General features: G+C 42.0%; 1 protein-coding gene across 2 annotated transcripts in view; it reads left to right on the top strand.

The window, feature by feature from the left end:
• The window catches only part of AUTS2 (activator of transcription and developmental regulator AUTS2), an 800,502-nt gene extending 783,580 nt beyond the window's left edge, over positions 1-16,922 (top strand). For both annotated transcript variants that reach the window (XM_075440366.1, XM_075440365.1), the window contains exons 14-19: positions 1,222-1,293; positions 5,198-5,339; positions 5,869-5,946; positions 7,310-7,393; positions 8,304-8,526; positions 13,817-16,922. In XM_075440366.1, coding sequence (XP_075296481.1) covers positions 1,222-1,293; positions 5,198-5,339; positions 5,869-5,946; positions 7,310-7,393; positions 8,304-8,526; positions 13,817-15,056 — 1,839 coding nt within the window. In that variant the 3' untranslated portion in view covers positions 15,057-16,922. The remainder of the gene's footprint in view (positions 1-1,221; positions 1,294-5,197; positions 5,340-5,868; positions 5,947-7,309; positions 7,394-8,303; positions 8,527-13,816) is intronic.
• The last annotated feature ends 1,027 nt before the right edge of the window (positions 16,923-17,949 follow it).

The raw sequence follows: 17,949 nt of genomic DNA, 5'->3' as shown, positions 1-17,949 counted from the left end.
CATACCCAGATATCTTACTGTTAAGTGTAGACGGACAATCCACTTCAAACACAAAATATTTTAGAAATGAGGATCAAAAGATCCAGTCTTTCAGTGATCCAAAAGGGTTGTTTTCTTATGTCTTCAGCATGTTCAAGAAGGTGTAGATTTTGGTCGAACCAACCAAGTGAACTTACTGAAACACTAGCACAGCCGGTTGCTGTGAATAAGCAAAAGGCTTGAGTTTAGGGGAGTAGGCGTACGAGGTGGGTTTGATTCTTTTGTGGTTTTGATTGTGGGTTGGTATACACCTAGAAATAGAAGGCAGACCGTGTGCCATAGTTTGTGGAACTTTGAAGTTACCAGTAGCTTGAGGAACTTCTTGAATTCCTGTGATCATTTTTAAACCTGCAGGAATAGTTAGCTATGTAGTTAACTATAGACCCCTAAATAACAGAATTGGAGAAAGGATATCCTGAATGAGCTTTTTTTCAGACAAGATTTCCAGATGTACTGGAAAGGGAGTACAAAATCAACAAGAAAACCCAAATAGCACTCTGGTTCTTTGCTCCCTCTCTCCTCCCCGTGACTTAAAAGCGTGGTGACAGGAAGCAGACAAAGAGCCTTCCCAAACTGAGTGAATTGACTGACCTCCAATTTTTTCGGTACATTTATGAGCCAGAGTTTGGGAGGTACAGACCAGCAGTTATATGAGGGAGTCAGATTCATTCTGAAAACCAGAGTGATCTTTTAAAGTGCTTTCATCTTTTGGTGGAAAGACTAGTCTTAGAGTAGCTGCACTTTCAGAAATGAACTCGGTGTACAGTTGTGAAGCAATCCAGCCACGCAGAGCAGCTGCGAACTGGGAGACAGCTTCACCGATTTCAGCAACACAAGCTGCATTCTCAGCCAGTGGCATCAGAGGACTGCAGGAGTGCTTAAAACCCGAGCCTGAGTTTATTTGGAGAGCAGAGTGACCCAGGAGCATTCCTGGGTATCCAGATAAACTTCTTAGCAAGGGACAAACCCTTTGCTTTTCTGGTTTCCCAAGAGGACAGAGGGGGAAGGCACGGAAGGGAGACCCTTTGCTTGCAGTTGTCTTGGCATGGGGAATCCCCTAGACCAAAACAGGCTGGGCTAAGAGTCAGCAAGAGCTGCTATAACTAGAATAAAGCATCACAGGCCTTTTAAAGTTACTAATTCATGTTGTATCCTTTTTTTTCTTTTTTTTTTTTTTTGCAGAAACCTGGGAAGTGGTGCGCTATGCATGTTCACATCGCTTGGCAGATATACCATCACCAACAGAAAGTCAAGGTCAGTCTTTTGGGCACGCCTGCGTTTCAGATGAATTGCAGAGTGCAAACCTGGGAGAGGAAGTTTCCCTCGGTTAGCAGTTCTGTGCCAGCACTAGTGCCTAGTTGAAGTAACCATGCGTAGCATTGTAGCATAACCGTCTGTTTCAGTGAGGGCATGTCAGAATTAAAAACCTGAAGGTGGAGTCTCAAAGGAATGTCTGTGATGCCGCGGAGCAAGGACACCAGATATTGGGCGATAGCAACCAGTTTGTGGCTAGGAAGAGATAAATGGATGTGCCCGTGAGCGACAACACTGCTTTTATTTATGGCTGAGGACACAAACATATCAAGATTGAATTGTTTTAAGTCTGGAGAGGCTAGGCGTGTGTATCCCATTCCACTTATTAATGTTCACGGACAGAAGAGGGCACAGGAGGATTTCTCCCATCCCTACGATGCTTTATCCAGTGTGGCTGCACAGGCTCCCATCAGTCTTTTTTCACAGCCCGTCTCCTGGCTGGAGGCTGGCACCTGTACGTGTCTGGGCTGGTCAGGCAGAGACAGCCTCTCAGATGAAGTCATGTTACCCAGACACTGTCTCATTGCACCGAAGGTACAGGGCTGGAAATCAGTTCTCTGTTAGACGTGCTTTGAGACTTCAAGGGTAAGGGCCATGGCCAGTTTAGGGTCTACTGAAACACGTCAAAGAAAACCACATAATTTATTTATTTAACAGTTAAGGTATTTCCATTCTTACTTCAGCTGTATTTTCACTGCGCATGGGCTCTGTGAAGGTTGCTTTCCCTGTATAGTATTTTCATTGTATTCGTCACTGGAAAATTCTGTGTGGCTCCTGAAGCGTTTCAGTGAGTCAGGAAAGGTCAGTGTTCTTTACTGTTCATACTCGTACTGCAGGAGTCAATAGCTTGGGTTCGAAAGCAACGTTAACAAGGAGTCTGTAGCACTTTGCAGTCTGTGTATGCAATTGAACTGTATCAGGTAGTGCTATAAGAATATGAAGATGTCGAACAGCTACTAAAACCTGCAGCTAATAGAGTTTAAAAATAACCCTTTTAAACAAGGTTGGCAGGTTAATTTGCTGCAGTAGACATATCTCTCTTCTCTGCTTCCTTATGTTTCCCCTGCTAGTGATCTTCATTCATCTTCCCATTATCAAAAAAGACAAGATTATAGACCTAGAGAGTTATATGTCCTTTTTTTTATTTTATTGAAAAGGTATTTTCTTGAAATGAAATTATTATTCCCATGCCATCTATGTCCTTTGAATCTTCCTTGATTTGATATTCAAAGAGAGGTCATACTGGTGTATTTATAACTCATAGTAAATGCCATTTTCATGCAGCCATTTCTTTTACCTAATACTTGTCTATCTTGCATGTTAAGAAACAGGAGTAAAGCCCAGAAGTGCAGGAAGGGATGTTACTTTTTGAGGCTGTGCATGATGATAATTTCAAGAATAATTGGGAAATATATTGCACTATCTCTGTTCAGTCAAAAAATTAGGTACAGTCTACAGTCATTAAGGCAAGTTGGTTTATGTCGGTGTGGGCTGTCAGACTCCCACATGGGAACGACGTCCTCCCCTCTGCATGTGACCAAAAAGCGTGAATTCTCTGGCTGAAGGCTCATACAGAACGATTTCTCCTTCCAGCCCAAGGCTGTGAAGGTGCCTTTTCTTCTGCACAAGCTGAAGATGCTGCCTGGCCATACAGAGCAGGGGATAAAATATATTTACGTAGAGATTTCAAGCGTGCGTGCAGTGCCACCAGACTGCTTGCAAAGTATGGAGGAATTGATAACTGCCTGGCCCGCTAGTAATTGCTTGCAGAGGGCAACAGCAGACGCTGCAGAAGCAGGCGAGATAGGAGACTTTAAAACACAACCTTCCTGACCCCAGGAAAAATTGCATGCAGCTGCGGATGCTGTTTGCCTGCCTAAAGCTCTGCACCAGGACAGAGCTCAGACCTGTGTGACCTGGGCGCGCACCCGGGGGATTCCTCAGACGAAGCCGGTGCTGCATGCCAGCTCTGGGCACAGACCGATTTTACACTCCTCCATAGACCGACCGGTGTGTTACTGCCTTGGATTCAGGAGACAATTTGTGCTCCGTAATTGGCCCTCTCTCTTTTAGCAAAGGCCTCATGGCCCGATCTAACATGCCATGAAATTAGAGCAGACATTTACGTTGATTTTAGTGGGCCCTGAATTAAGGCATTGTACATTTGCTGGACTTCAGACCCATTCGTAAGGTTTATCAGCAAGAGGGGTGCTCTCCGGAACCACAGCTGGGGATACAATAGATGTGATCAATTTTGTTTGGTACTATTTTAAGGTAAACCAGCACATTAAGAAATACTTTAACGCATCCGTGATATTCCTGTTCCTCTTCAGACAGGGGATTTTTTCATTATTAGAACAGCACCATTCATATTGCTGCAATTAAAGTTTCAGCCAGGTTTTGCTGTTCTGAGTAGTGCCTGTCAGAAGTTTGTAACTTGCTTGTTAAAAAGAAGAACAAAAAGAGTTGACAGCGTTAAGAATCTGGCATGCAGGCTTCAACTGAGGCATTTGTATTTGCTGAACTTGTTAAAGCACTGCAGTGTTACTTTCTTGAAAGACATGACCTTAACTTGGCCATCTTTTCCATTTCAGTATTCTCGCAGGCCATTGTCTCAAAACACTGATAAAGGCCTTTTTTTGCCTGTTTTGGGGGGAGGGGTTTTTTATTGTTTGTTCTCATAGCTACAGAGATACGTTACTAGCACTTGAAAAACAGCTACTAGGCATGCACATTAACTTGGTCATAACTTTTTAATATGGATATTTATATCATTGTAATAGTCTGTACTCTGAGCTGGCACAGTATTAAATACTGATTTATAAAGCGTGTCATGCTCAGGAATTACTGTTAAGATCTACTGTTTCAGTGTTACACATTTGTAAATCCTTTCAGCTGACCTGCACAATTAATCAGCAATCTGTGTTTAGGGAGTTCTGGCAGCACAGGTAATGGGGAATTTGGTTTTCCTCCTCATTCTATAAAGCTATTGAGGTAGGGACCGCTAAAACAAGTATATGGCACAAAGAAGAGCCCGTCCTTCATCCACTTATCGTTTACAATACGGCTACCTCAGCAAATTTACCTTAAAAAGAACGCCTGCTCATTCTAATGCTATGTAAGTAAAGACAGTGACATACGGTGCTGTGAACTTGGAGTGCAAGCAGTCAGAATGGGACTTCAGTTCTTTAGATTCAAATATGCTTCATCTGTAAATTCATGCATTTTAGTCCCTAGCTTGCTCGGTCGCAGTCCGAGAGGCACTGAAAGATCCGCTGCATCAAGTGTTTCTAGATTGCAGCTTCCCGTTCACAGTCAGTGATCCTGGTGTCCGTTGACTCGTCCCCGTCGTAACTGTCTGGTACGTGCTCCCTGCAGTGGGAGGGGGGTCCGCAGCCAGCTTTTAACACGCCTGCCCACCTGGGGTCGGGTCCAGACTGGCATTTCTCTTTGGCTATGTTTTTATGATTTTAAGACAGACCTATTCTTACAGCAAGCGTCTGAGGCCTCTCCAAAGATTTTTAACTTTGTTCTTGAAGTCAGGTCTGTGCTGAAATGTTTTGCTCCACAGGGATGGATGTGAGCGTACATGAAAACAGCGTTGAACCTTGCAGGAAATACGCAGTGGGAGCCGGAGATTTTCTCTCTCTGCGTTTCAATCCCCCTTCCTGGGGAATAGCTGTGCACCTATGCTGGGGGTCCCATATAATATTCGTGTTAAACTAATATTCTTGTTAAAACGTCAGTTAGTGTGAATAAATTGCTATGCCCACGTAATTCTCAAAGTGTCTTTTACTGCTGCCTTTTAGGACAGTCTCTTCCAAATCCTGTTTTTACATTTCAGAAACAGATGCAGTCTGATCCGCACAAGCTGGACTTTGGCCTGAAACCTGAATTTCTGAGCAGGCCACCAGGCCCCAGCCTTTTTGGAGCCATCCACCACCCCCATGACCTGGCCCGGCCCTCGACTCTCTTCTCCACAGCCAGTGAGTGCTGAAAAGTGAAATCTCCTTCTTGTGGCATGCTCATTAAAATGCTAATCCTTGCCATGTTAAAAGGAAATTTCCCGTATGCTTTGGCTTATGAACTCTCTACAAGACATACCAGGGGCTATTAGTCTGTTTGGTAAATATTTTTAAATTATGCTATGTGCTTTTTAAGAAGCCCAACGTGCCAAAATGCCATATGGGTAGTAAATGGAAGAACATTTCGTCACACAGTGATGTCTGATGCATCACGGAGATGACAGGTTGGAAATGTGCTGTATTTTACATGCTCTTTTTTTTCAGTACTGAAACATTCCTCCCCTTGCCCCTTATACTCGAACTGGGAATTTCTCTGCAGAAAAGTGGCTGCTATTTTGCATAGACTCCTGACCTGAGAGCCGCTGCCCAGTGTACAGCCATCTCAGCTCACAGGAGCTGCCCTTGAAGAAATGATAGTAAAGCCCAGAGCACAGTGAGTCCCTTTCTGAGCTTTTGCTGGGAATTCACCCCTTTTGCTTTGTTTTGGCAGGTGGGGGTCATCCAGCCGGCACCCCTTTCGGCCCACCACCTCACCACAGCAACTTCCTCAACCCCGCCGCCCACTTAGGTACGTTCTCTCTGCGCCTAACTACTGGTGAATACAACTCAGCAGTAACACGTGCTGACCATTGAGACCATTAAAGGTTGCCCACGTGGAGACTCTCTGAGTACCCTGCCTACTTAACCTTTGCAAATGGCGCATTTTAGCCATTGCCCAAGTAGCAGTTCCAAATACACTGACAGCATGTCTTGAAATACTTCTGAAAACAATCTGGACGGTACAAGAGCGGAGTGACAGGGCTGGTCAGGTTTCACTGCAGTCGTGTTTATAAACGCCCTAAGGTTAAGGCGTTGGTTCATAGAGGTACTTCTTTTCTGAACTCCTGCTTAGATGTCTGTTTTTCCATTGAAGTGAGTGGGAAATATATCCTTAAAATCTTGTGATCTGGCCTCAGATGTGTCTGTTAGTAAAAATTAGTGAATACGCGTTTAAAAATGGAAGCAGCCAAGTTACCAAATGCTGTTATTTCCCTTCTAACTTACTGATGTTGTACGAAGGTAGTCTGCTGCCTACGGGAGCATCAGAGATCAAGACTCTCAGTTGGTATTTTGTTTTGTATCGAGAAGGATTTGAGGGGTCACCAAATTGAGACAGCAGACTCCTATCATTGTCCACTTAGCTGCCTACAGATGATGCTAGGTTTGCTCTTCCTTTTCTCTGTGCTGGTATTTATCAGAAGTAGTTTCATCAAAATCATTAGACTTCTCCAAAGTAAAGAGAGAGGACAATTTGCTTGATATAACTTAATTACACTCTGTATGCATGAACTACTTAAAAAAAATTACTCCAATATTTTTCAGTCTGTACTAGTTTTCCGTGTAGCATTAGCAATAAATATCAAGAGCGTTAAAAAATGTTCAGGTCAGCGTGACACATCAGTATAATAGGACATTTTATTTATATCCTGGCTATGGTTTAGGAGACGTGGCCTGGAGGTGTTTTAGAGCACAGTTGCCAGAGCTAATAATAGTCTTGCTAGCCAGAGACATTTCCTGAGAAAGACCATGAAATTGAATTGGAAGGGAATAAGAGGAAATAAAAATCGAGAAGTTTGCAGGTTTTAAATGAAGTAGCTACTTAAGCAGAAGTACAGGCCTCATTACCATGTATGTTTTGACATCTTGTTTTTCTTTGAAGGGGAAGTTTTTCTAGTAAGATGACCCCTGCATACTGTCACTGGGGAAAAAAAAATGTTGTTTTCTGTCCCACCCCCTCACAATCCCTGCTGTGTTGTGGGAGGATGATGTTCAGCGACGGACGGGCACAGACTGAGCTTTCGTGCGGGTGTAATGCAGTTGGATAACACGCTCATGCTTTGTCATAACTGCCAGCACGGCAGTGAGCTTCAGCTGTTTCTGTTGGTTTGCAGAGCCTTTCAATCGACCGGCTTCCTTCAGCGGGCTCACTGCAGTGGGTAGTAATGCCTTCGGGGGACTCGGGAACCCGACAGTCAGTGAGTAACCTCTTTGTTTATGAATTCTTGTTTGCTTTGTAATTCAGGATATTGAGTGATGGTGACTATTTGCTGTCTTATTTACCAGTTGCTTAGACCACATACCGCTAAGAGATGGGAATTTGAAAAGCGACCTTTTTCTTCTAAATAACAGCATTTTTTTAGTCATCAGTAAATTATTTTCTGTTAGTTACTTCATAGTTTGGGTTCAACATAGTACTAAATGTCACCATTATGTTGTTCAGTTAAAAAAAGAAAAGACTATAGAACCTGTGAATCTAAGGAGTTGTGAAATTTCTCGTGGTTTTGCTGCATGTTCAAAATTAGTTAATGTGTGCAGCATCCCTAGCTGTGGATGGGAACATTTCCCCCCCCCCCCCCTTTCTCACCAGTAATCCAGGATATGTGCCTGGAAAAGGTCACTAACCTGCATTTATTTGTCCAGGATCATCAACATTTCTCTAGATTTGACCAGTCAGAAAAGATCATCCTTGTAAAAATCACTCTTTCTCCATGCTTCAAATCTGGCATGATTTTGGTCACATATTATTTTACTTTGGTTGAGGATCAAATGCAACAAGTTCCATTATTTATAGTCCATATAATGGTCATTTCCTGATGTCTCCAAAATATTTGGAATAAGGTTCATTGTCATTTTTATCTTACTACTTCATCCCTTGTCAATTTTATCCACAGCATTTCCGTTTCCAATTAAAACAGCTGTCAGATGCCTGCCCGTTTTTAGGAATGAGACCCTCTAATGAATCTCTGTTAATTTCCTTTCCTTTTCCAGCTCCCAATAATATGTATTCATTTTAACTCTGAGTGCTGTAAAAGTTTTTTTGGTAAGTACCTTCACTAGAGCATACCTTTTTCTTAAACCTTTTTGTTTTCCACTTCACCATTTCAGCACCCAACTCAATGTTCGGCCACAAGGATGGCCCCAGTATGCAGAGCTTTAGCAACCCTCACGAGCCCTGGAACCGACTGCACCGAACTCCTCCTTCGTTCCCGACCCCTCCGCCCTGGCTGAAGCCAGGAGAGCTGGAGCGCAGTTCATCTGCTGCAGCTCATGACAGAGATAGAGATGTAGATAAACGAGACTCATCTGTTAGTAAAGATGACAAAGAAAGGTACGAAAGAACACTTCCAAGAATTGTCTAGTTCAAAGCTTGGGGCTCTGTTCCGCTTTTAACCCTTCCCAGCCTGGCACATTGTTAAACTTCAGTAGAGGGACACTGGGAGAGCTGACGCCGTTGCTGCCTGCGACGCGAGGCACTACGGAAGAGGCAGGTTTCTAACTCGGGTGTTCCCTACCGCATCTGTTTCTCTTCTCGCTTGCACCGCAGTTCATCAGAAGGAGCTTTGCTGGAGCAGAGTTCAGGCAGTGTCAAGTGAGAATGGAATCAGACCCACACACTCTGTTACCTTGTGGGTGACATTGTCGTAGGTCTTCTGAAGACTTAACATGTAGGTAGGTGCCTGATGGGATGAAAAAAAGGATTATAAAGTCCATCAGACGCATATCTGCACCTTCAAATACTTAAATAATTTTGTAAATCGGACCTTGTCTGCAAAACAAGTAACACTACCTCCCTCCTCAAAAATGGACTGGCCAGAGGGACCACTGGTTGTAACATTACAACACTGTAAAATGCACCGGGTATGCCATGTTCCAATACCACTGTAAGTTTCAGTGCATGCAGCTCATGAAGTGAACCTTAATTCCCCGCAAAAAAGCCACACGCATGTGCACTGCTGGTACACACCCTCCGGCACAGTTTTCATTTGGTGTTTTACATGGACTTGCACGCTAACATGTCCAGGCTGGGAAGGGTTAATGGAAAGTAAAACCTGGTCATTTTTTTTTGTCAGGACTGTTCCCATTATACAGTTAACTCAGTAACAATTCCTCTTAACATTTAAGTACCAAATTATAAGAATTTGCCATTCAGCAAGTGTCATGTCTTCCTTGAAATATGTAGAGAGGCTGATTTCAGCTTTTTCAGTTGTGGCTTAATGGCTTTCTTATTAAGTTTGCACATTACTACATAATGGCTATTTGTTTCTAATTTTTTAGCATAAAAAAATATTTAGGAGATGTGCTTTTCTGACTTCTCTGTCACTAACCCAAATATACGCATTAGTAGCCTTTTCTAAAAGAAGTTATGCTAACACATTAGATATTCTAAAAATACATTTAAGAGCTTTTCTATGACGTTGTAAAATGTGAAGAGCAAGTCAAACTACAGATCTTTTCACCTACATTTTCCATTTGGAATATTTTCTGTTTGGTAGCATAGCTTCATTATTTTCATGTCTGGTGTTAATGCTTCAAAATAAATTGCTGTTACAAATTGGGATTCTGTCCTGCAAAATGCTTAAGCATGTGAGTAACTTTACTGGCTTGAATGGCAAAGCATTTTAGTTACTAATGATGTGGGTAGTCTTTAGAATGATGTGATTGTTTCAGTTGCTGTTTTGTTGTTTTCTTATGAAGTGTTCCTGCTGAAGAAAATCCCCTTCTGAAATACATTCCTTGCAAGCTGCTTTGACATTGCCTGAACTCCATGTCATAGTTCAGAACATACTTATTTTCAATAATTTGAGAGCTTAAAAGTAAGCGTCATTCATACTTCATACTTCTGCACAATTATGGCTACAAGTGTAGTACAGTAACGTTTTTGCCGATCTAGTGTTGCTGTGCATCCATCTGTGTGGTTTTGAAGAGTTCTACTTTGCAGCATGCTCACGCTGTTGCCTGTACGAGAAGATGCTGAGAATCCCTTCCTGGAGACGTGCTCCCTGTGTAGATAATGTCTGGAGTAGTTTGTGAGCCTCTCATCCCTACTCTTTTATCTTCAGTGGCACCCAGCGGGGTGAGAATGTAGGCCTGCTTTCCAGTTGAGGTCTCAGTCTCTGTTACCTATTTTAAGCTAGTTTGTCCCAACAGGAAAAACTGGGAATCGCACCCAGAGGTATGATTTCATCTCAGAATCATCCTGTCATCAAGGGTCTAACTTGTATCAGCCCCCAAATGGGCCATCTAGCCAAAAGCATGCCTGTAGATTTGTTGTGTTATCAGTGGAAAGGTACCTCAGAGATACCTCTTAGCTTGGCTCTTCCCCACCTAAGATGGGTCCTTCAGTGGAGTGAATGACTGGTCGCTCCTCTTGGAGAAGCTGTATGACCAGTGTACCGCAGCCCCTCCCAGCTAGGTTGAGATCAGGTAAATCCCTCAAGGTAGCTTAGATGATATGAAACTGCAATCTGTGAACCTTTCCTAGGTGCAGAGCTGGCTGGAGAGTTACACTTCAATGCCCTGATGCAGTCCCCACTTTCTCCTGGCACATTGTTTGCAGTTGCGGGGGTTTTTTTGTTTTAAGGACTCTCTTTTTCCAGCCCAGCATTAGGAAAATACGAGTAAAAATGGCTATTGTGAAAATAAGATTTGTTCCTTCTCAGTGGTATTTTGTTTAAAAGATGTCACTGAGCAATTCCATTCTAATAATGACATTTAAGTGTATGTTATCCTAGAGCATTAAAAAACCACCCCAAGAATCTACTGATCTTTTTATCAACATAAATGAGGCAAAGTACTCGGCATAAGATACTCAGTGTCTTTCAGTGTAGCATACAGCCCCGAAACATACCTTACTTATTATGAAGTTCATTTGAGAGCATGATCTTACGTTTCTTCTTTGTGGAGACAGCAGCTTAGAGCTGTTCCCATATTAGTAACCTAAGAAGCCCTTGGCAAATCTGAGGCTAAAAAAATGATTCCCTGTCTGACCACTGAACTACATGTAGTTCGCTTAAGTGAGCTATATAATCAATAGCCTCTTGAGATAATACCATCGTTGTAACTGAATAGGATGAAATTGGCAAAGGAATATGTTATTTTGGTTCCACATATATTTTTCTTTAGTTACAGAAAATGCCTGTTATTTTCTCTAAATGCTATGCATAATTTAAAATACGTCAGTTACATAGAAAAATGATTAAGTATCAGCAGTAGGACAGAGTGAGCTCTCCTAGTGAAACAGAACAATTAAGGATGCCCTCTGAACTAGTCCCATGAGCAAAATGAATAAAAGACAAAGTATTGCAGAGTCCACAAGCCAGTGCTTTCCCAGCAAAGTAAAAGAATCTAGTCTTCACATTGAGAAGCCTTCACTGGTGTGCCTTGACTTGGTCTCACTGTGTCCAAATCTGGAAGCTGTTAAATCAAATGCCTCAACGTTTGGTGGAAAGGAAGAGGAGGGAAATGAGAGCCAGGACACAATTTCCAGACTGTTCAGGGCCCAGTCAATCAAAGCAGAACCTGATACCAAGGAGTTAATTGGTAGTCAGTGCAGACTAAGCAGTTCTGGTATCAAACACTCCATCTTACAGATGTTTTCTAACAGTCACATTCTGGACGCTCGGAGGTCTCTCAGACACGGCCCATAAAATGACATTTTCAACAATTCCGTCCAGATGCAGCAAAAGATGCATCTGGTGAGATGATGATAACGAGAGTTTCCTATTCAAAGATATTTTTTCTGCAGTTGCTGCAGTTTCAGTTTCCAAAAGTACCTACAGGGAGAAATCTTACGCAGTTCAGCTCAGCAGGACAGTAGGTGGCAGAAATTGTAGAGGTGAAGGAGGAAGTGTCCACTTTGAAGTTGCCCTCTGAGTTGTCCTTCAGCCAGCTGGTATTGCTCGTCTTGTCCAGAGTGAGTTTCAACCTGCTGGCATCATCTGAGCACGTTCAGGTTACAGTTTGCTGAGCAGACATTGCAGCACCCAAAGAGAAATTCTGTAAACGGGGGCTGGCATAGACTTCAGAGGGCCTTGCTGCTTATCCCTCACTTTTGCTTTTGACATCACGTTGTCCACCACCCTGCATGGAACAGGATTTCCATGCTCAACAAACAGCATATGTCCAGCACTGAATATATGGAGCTGTCTTTATGGAGAGACTCCAGCTCAGAGAGCAACTGAAATTAGTGAGAGGTTAAAATCGTTGAACTGAGGAATTAGATTTACCTTATGAATTGGATTTATTTTAAGTAGGAAAGCTTTTTCACTTAGTGTTGCCCATAACAACTCCTGGTCAACACTGCTTCCACAGAATAATTGGTGCAGAATCCATTCAGATATTTAGGTTTTTGTCTACTACCAGACAATAATTCTCTAATCTTTTGTGCAACATAAATAGGTTTGAAAGATGGAATGAATTCAGAGTATTTTGAGACTTCTAGCATTGGCAGGGAGATGCATTGGCCCTGTCCCTGCTCTGCTTGCTCTACCCTAGAAATGGGAAATGGTTGGTAATCTGAAGAGCAACTGACTCCAGAGAGATGGTATTTCCAGAGCTAGCCTGAATGATAGGCATGTAGGGTGGGCTGATCTCTCCTGAGGAAGTCACAGAATCACAGAATGGTAGGGGTTGGAAAGGACCTCCTGTGGGTCATCTAGTCCAACCCTCCTGCCGAAGCAGGGTCACCTACAGTAGGCTGTAGAGGACCTTGTCCAGGCGGGTCTGGAATATCTCCAGAGAAGGAGACTCCACAGCCTCCCTGGGCAGCCTGGGCCAGGGCTCCGTCACCCTCAGAGGGAAGAAGTTCTTCCTCGGGTTCAGCTGGAGCTTCCTGTGCTTCAGTTTGTGCCCGTTGCCCTTTGTCCTGTCGCTGGGCACTACTGAAAAGAGCTTGGCCCCAACCCATCATCTGTGGATGATGGCCACCTCTATGGAGACACTTGAACTGTGGGACATTGCACACTTACAGAAGTACCTTCCTGTTCAGAGGGGTGGATTGTCACCATCAGTGCTGGTATCTTGAGAGGTTTTTGTTTTCAGCTGTAAGAAGTAAATTGAATTGTGAGAAGTAAATTGAAAAGCTAGAAGATTGAAGAGGCTAGAGATAAGAAATTAGTAACGTACAGAGAAATGTTTTAAGAAGTCAGTTGAACAAAATGTCGTCTATTTTCCCAAATGTATTCTCAATGGAATCAGCAGGTAAAATACTGTTACCTGTATAACTTGGATTTAATTGCCTCACTTTTTTTGGATTAAATTAGTATGTTTTTTATTTTTCTCTCTCTTCTTTGCAAACAATTAAGGCTGTTGTCTCAGAAGTAAGTGTACTAGAGTTGGATTCCCTTGTGAGCCTTCTATGGACTTCAGTGTTTGAAATCTCAGTCAAATCATTCACAAAGCAGTTTTGAGGACCTTCTTCTGGGTTGAGATAATAGAATAGGCCTAGTTTAGAGATGGGATGTTCTTCTGCTGTTTTGGTTGTGCAAAAGGAACAGTGTGTTTAATGGTGCATGTTACTGGCTTTCTGCAAAGCAACGAGTTTAAAGTCAGACACCGTAGATGCTTAGTTTTATTTGTAGTTTCTCATGCCTTCATTTTTACACTTCTCTTTCTTCTAGGGAGAGCATTGAGAAAAGACACTCCAGCCATCCTTCGCCAGCACCTATCCATCCAGTAAACTCCCTCGGACATAATCGCAGCTCAAATGAGCAGATCAGGAGCCATCTGAATCCCGAGGTTCGAGAAAAAGAGAAACCCAAAGAACGAGAGAGGGATCACTCCGAATCTCGGAAGGAAATTAATGTTGAAGAACACAAGGTGAAGGACAACTATATTTCGGAGAAAGAAGGCCTGAGCCATGAAAGCCGCGTGGTGGAAGAGTCTAAGCAAATGCCCAGGGTTCCTTCACCCTATGCTAGGCCCCCGGTTGTGGAGAGCACCAGGCCTAATAGCACTTCAAACCGTGAGGCCGAGAGGAAGAACGAGTCGGCATACGATAATCCGAAGAAAACCAATGAAGTCAAAGTGAAGGAGGAGCGAAAGGAAGACCATGATGTTCAACCTGAGGGACCTCAGACTCATAGGTCATCTGATCAGCCGCCACCTATGTCTACATCTAACGTCCATCCAAGTCCTTTAGTGTCTATGCCCATGACTGTAGGTGTAACTGGTATACATCACATGAACAGCATCAGTGGCCTGGATAGGACTCGCATGATGACCCCTTTTATGGGAATTAGCCCAATTCCTGGTGGAGAACGTTTCCCCTATCCTTCTTTCCACTGGGATCCAATGAGAGATCCTTTAAGAGATCCGTACAGAGAGCTAGATATTCATCGGAGAGACCCCCTGGGCAGAGACTTTTTGCTCAGAAATGACCCCCTTCATCGTCTTTCTACACCAAGATTATATGAAGCAGACAGGTCATTCAGGGATCGAGAACCTCACGACTACAATCACCACCACCATCACCACCACCCTCTCTCTGTTGACCCTCGACGTGAGCATGAGAGGGCCAACCACCTGGATGACAGGGAGCGGTTGCACATGCTCAGAGAGGACTATGAACATGCACGCCTGCACTCAGTTCACCCTGCTGCCTTGGATGGGCACCTGCCTCACCCAAGCCTAATCACTCCAGGACTTCCTAGCATGCACTACCCCAGAGTCAGTCCCCCGACGGGACACCAAAATGGCATCCTCAATAAAACTCCCCCCACAGCAGCTCTCAGTGCCCCTCCGCCTCTTATTTCTACTCTGGGACCTCGGCCTGGGTCTCCCAGAAGGACTACTCCTCTGTCCACAGAGATGAGAGAGAGGCCTCCTTCTCACACCCTCAAGGACATTGAAGCTCGATAAGCAGAGTGAGCCTCCATAAAAACCAGAGAAAGAGGGACAGAATGTTGTAAATGAACATAATATAAAGACCTTCTTACTAGTCACTGATACAGACTGGGATGTGACCCACTGTACAATATGTATAGACCTGAGTGCAAAGATTTTGAAATGGTTTTTTTGTATATTATATGTTGAAGTTTTCCAGATCTTTTAGCCAAGTCCATATGTTCCTCGTGTCTCCTACTCTATTTTATTTCTAGTTTAAAAATGTCAAAATTTGAACTGAAGAACAAGACATTAATCTGAACAATTTGACGAGAAACAAACCACCTCCAATGTCAACCATACAAAGCTCTTTCAGACCAGAAGTGAAGACAATTGTAGATATTTATGTAAAAAGATTGCTTCATGGGTTAATGGTTCATATATGCAAAAAGGGTAAGATGAAAGCTTTACTTTGTACAAATGTAAATAGATGAAATTAAGTAACATAATACATTAATACTTCTTAAACTGTGCTATTTGCAAACTTAATATTGATCAACACAGTCTGCTTATGCTGTGTTACATGTATTGTTATAGACAGCTAAACCCCTTCAACTATGCAATGAATTTTAAGGCTTTTCACAAAAGCCTTTATAACTCAAAGGAGCCTTTTCAACACACAACATAATTAAAGTCATATTTTCCCTGAACAAGCTCATCTGTAGTAGAAACCTATTTCTCTTGCTTGTTTTGATGAAGAAACAGCCCATTAGAAGTGTAGTTTCCTGTCTGAACCCCTGCATCAAGATGCTGATGTTCCTGTAGCTCATGTACTGCTTAGAACGCGTCAGGGTTAGCGATCTGTAATCACCGATACTGTAGTCATGACAGATTGGTTTTCAGTCACATTAAGCTGGGTTGAACAGAGTAATAATCAAATGTTGGATATTTTCCAGAACTTTTGTCACTTAACATGTCAAATTTATTTTTGGAAGAACATCTGCTTATAGCCATTCATGTCTGTTTTATTGCCAGTGTGTCGTTTTTATCTGTACACACACTTTTTGTGTTGTTAAGTGATTTTTAGCTACGTTGAAACAAATCCTACAAGAAAGCTAATACTTTTCTAAATGATGGATATGTTTTCACTGTGGATCAGTAGTTTAATTAATGAACTCCGATGCAGATTTCATAATGCAATTTATTGTATTTCAGTTGGTAATAAAGTCTGTGAATAGTTAACAGGTCAGCCTTGTTGTTCCCTAATCACAGAAGACATGAAATAACATGAAGAACACGGTCCTTCTTAAAAATATGCATCAAGCTTCTGAATCTGTCTTTTCATAACACACTTTTTTATAACACGTTAAGTTTCTTGTCTAAATATTTGGAGAGAATATGACTTTATCAGAGAGAATTCAATATCTTGTCTACTGGACTGTAAAATATATGTATGAAATAAAATTAGTTCCATTGGTCTTCTAGTGTATTAAAGTGCTATCTGAAGTTGTTATCCTGTTTTGGCAAAAAAAAAAAAAAAAAAAGAAAAAAGTTAACTACAGACAGTTGTTTCTAATGATCAGAGATCTATTTTAGTAGTCAACTGAAGGTTTAGTTGTGAGCTTCAGATTTTGTGAACTCCAGATGTTGTGCAGTGGTTTTTTTTTTTTTTTTTAAGAAGAAAAGGAAAAATACAAAAAAAACCCAACCTGAAGAATATGTACACTGGAACCGTAGTGGTAGCTTTCAGTATTGTAAAGAGATTGTTATATACGAACCTTTTTGCTGTTTATCCTGTATGTAATAAAGTCCTTTCTAGATCCTATGTGAAAAGAAAAGTGAAGCGGCTCTCAATCTTCAGCATGTTTCCTCATCAGCGAAGACTTGTGTAATGTTAAATTGTGCCATGTTATTAAAAAATGTGAACTAAACTGCTAGGTGCTTCTTTGTGTGGAGTACCCCATCTTTTCTATGGGGAAGAAATTCTTTTTCCCAAGAGTGGGGTTTTGTTCAGAAGAAATAGCTGTTAAAAATGTAAAGGAAATGGCAAGCTTTTATAAGCCATCTTCTTAAAATTATTATGGTAGTCAGTAAAAAGGAACAAAAAGGAGACCAGATCCTTGGCTTGTCCAGATTCTTTAAAATACGGTAACACCCTGCTTACATTGGCTTTTAGTTAACTGACCAGTTGGACTTTCAAGACAGTCCCATACTTAAGTATGTGGCTGTATGCAAGCCCTTTGGTGAATTTGTGCAGTTCCACACAAGCCAATCGCATTCTACCAGTTTTCATCAGTTAAAGATACGGCTGTTGGTTATCAACAATTTGTACATAAATATGTCCAATTTCTTGCAAAGTGTTTCATACTTCATAGTACAGCTTTTGTGGTGTCCTTTGGAGGGGAGGGGAATTAGCTCCTCAGGATACCTGATTTCCAGGAGGATTTTTTTTAGTTCAGAAGTTTTTTTGGTGTTTTTACAAGCTGGTTGCAAACATTTCAGTACCTTTATCCAAGTTACTTTGGCAGAGGTAACTTGTGACACTGAAATTTGCTTTCCTGAGCAAGACTTAGGAAATATTTCTTCCTCCTAATTGCCAGTTGTTTTGGTAAACAATTAAATGTATGCAGCAATATAATCAAGTTTGGTTTTGTTTCTCTCTTCAGCCCTATAGCAATTCTGTCTATATTCTACACTTTCTCCCACTGAAATCTTACGAAAGTGAAATTTCCCTGAATTTCAACCATGTAACTAAGAGAAAAGAATAGCCAGCCCTATGTCTTCTTTAAAATCCAATTTTGTGTAAACTCTGCAGAATGTACAATAGTAGCATAATGTGCAAAAAGAGCTTTTTTTTCTTTTTTTCTGCGAGGAATCCGTATCTTGGTCTTCTGGAAGCACAGCATTAAAAAGCCTGCTATGTTTCTGA

This window comes from Opisthocomus hoazin, chromosome 20 (assembly GCF_030867145.1).
Source record: "Opisthocomus hoazin isolate bOpiHoa1 chromosome 20, bOpiHoa1.hap1, whole genome shotgun sequence".
Lineage (NCBI taxonomy): Eukaryota > Metazoa > Chordata > Aves > Opisthocomiformes > Opisthocomidae > Opisthocomus > Opisthocomus hoazin.
This window is presented reverse-complemented; position numbering and strand designations above follow the sequence as displayed.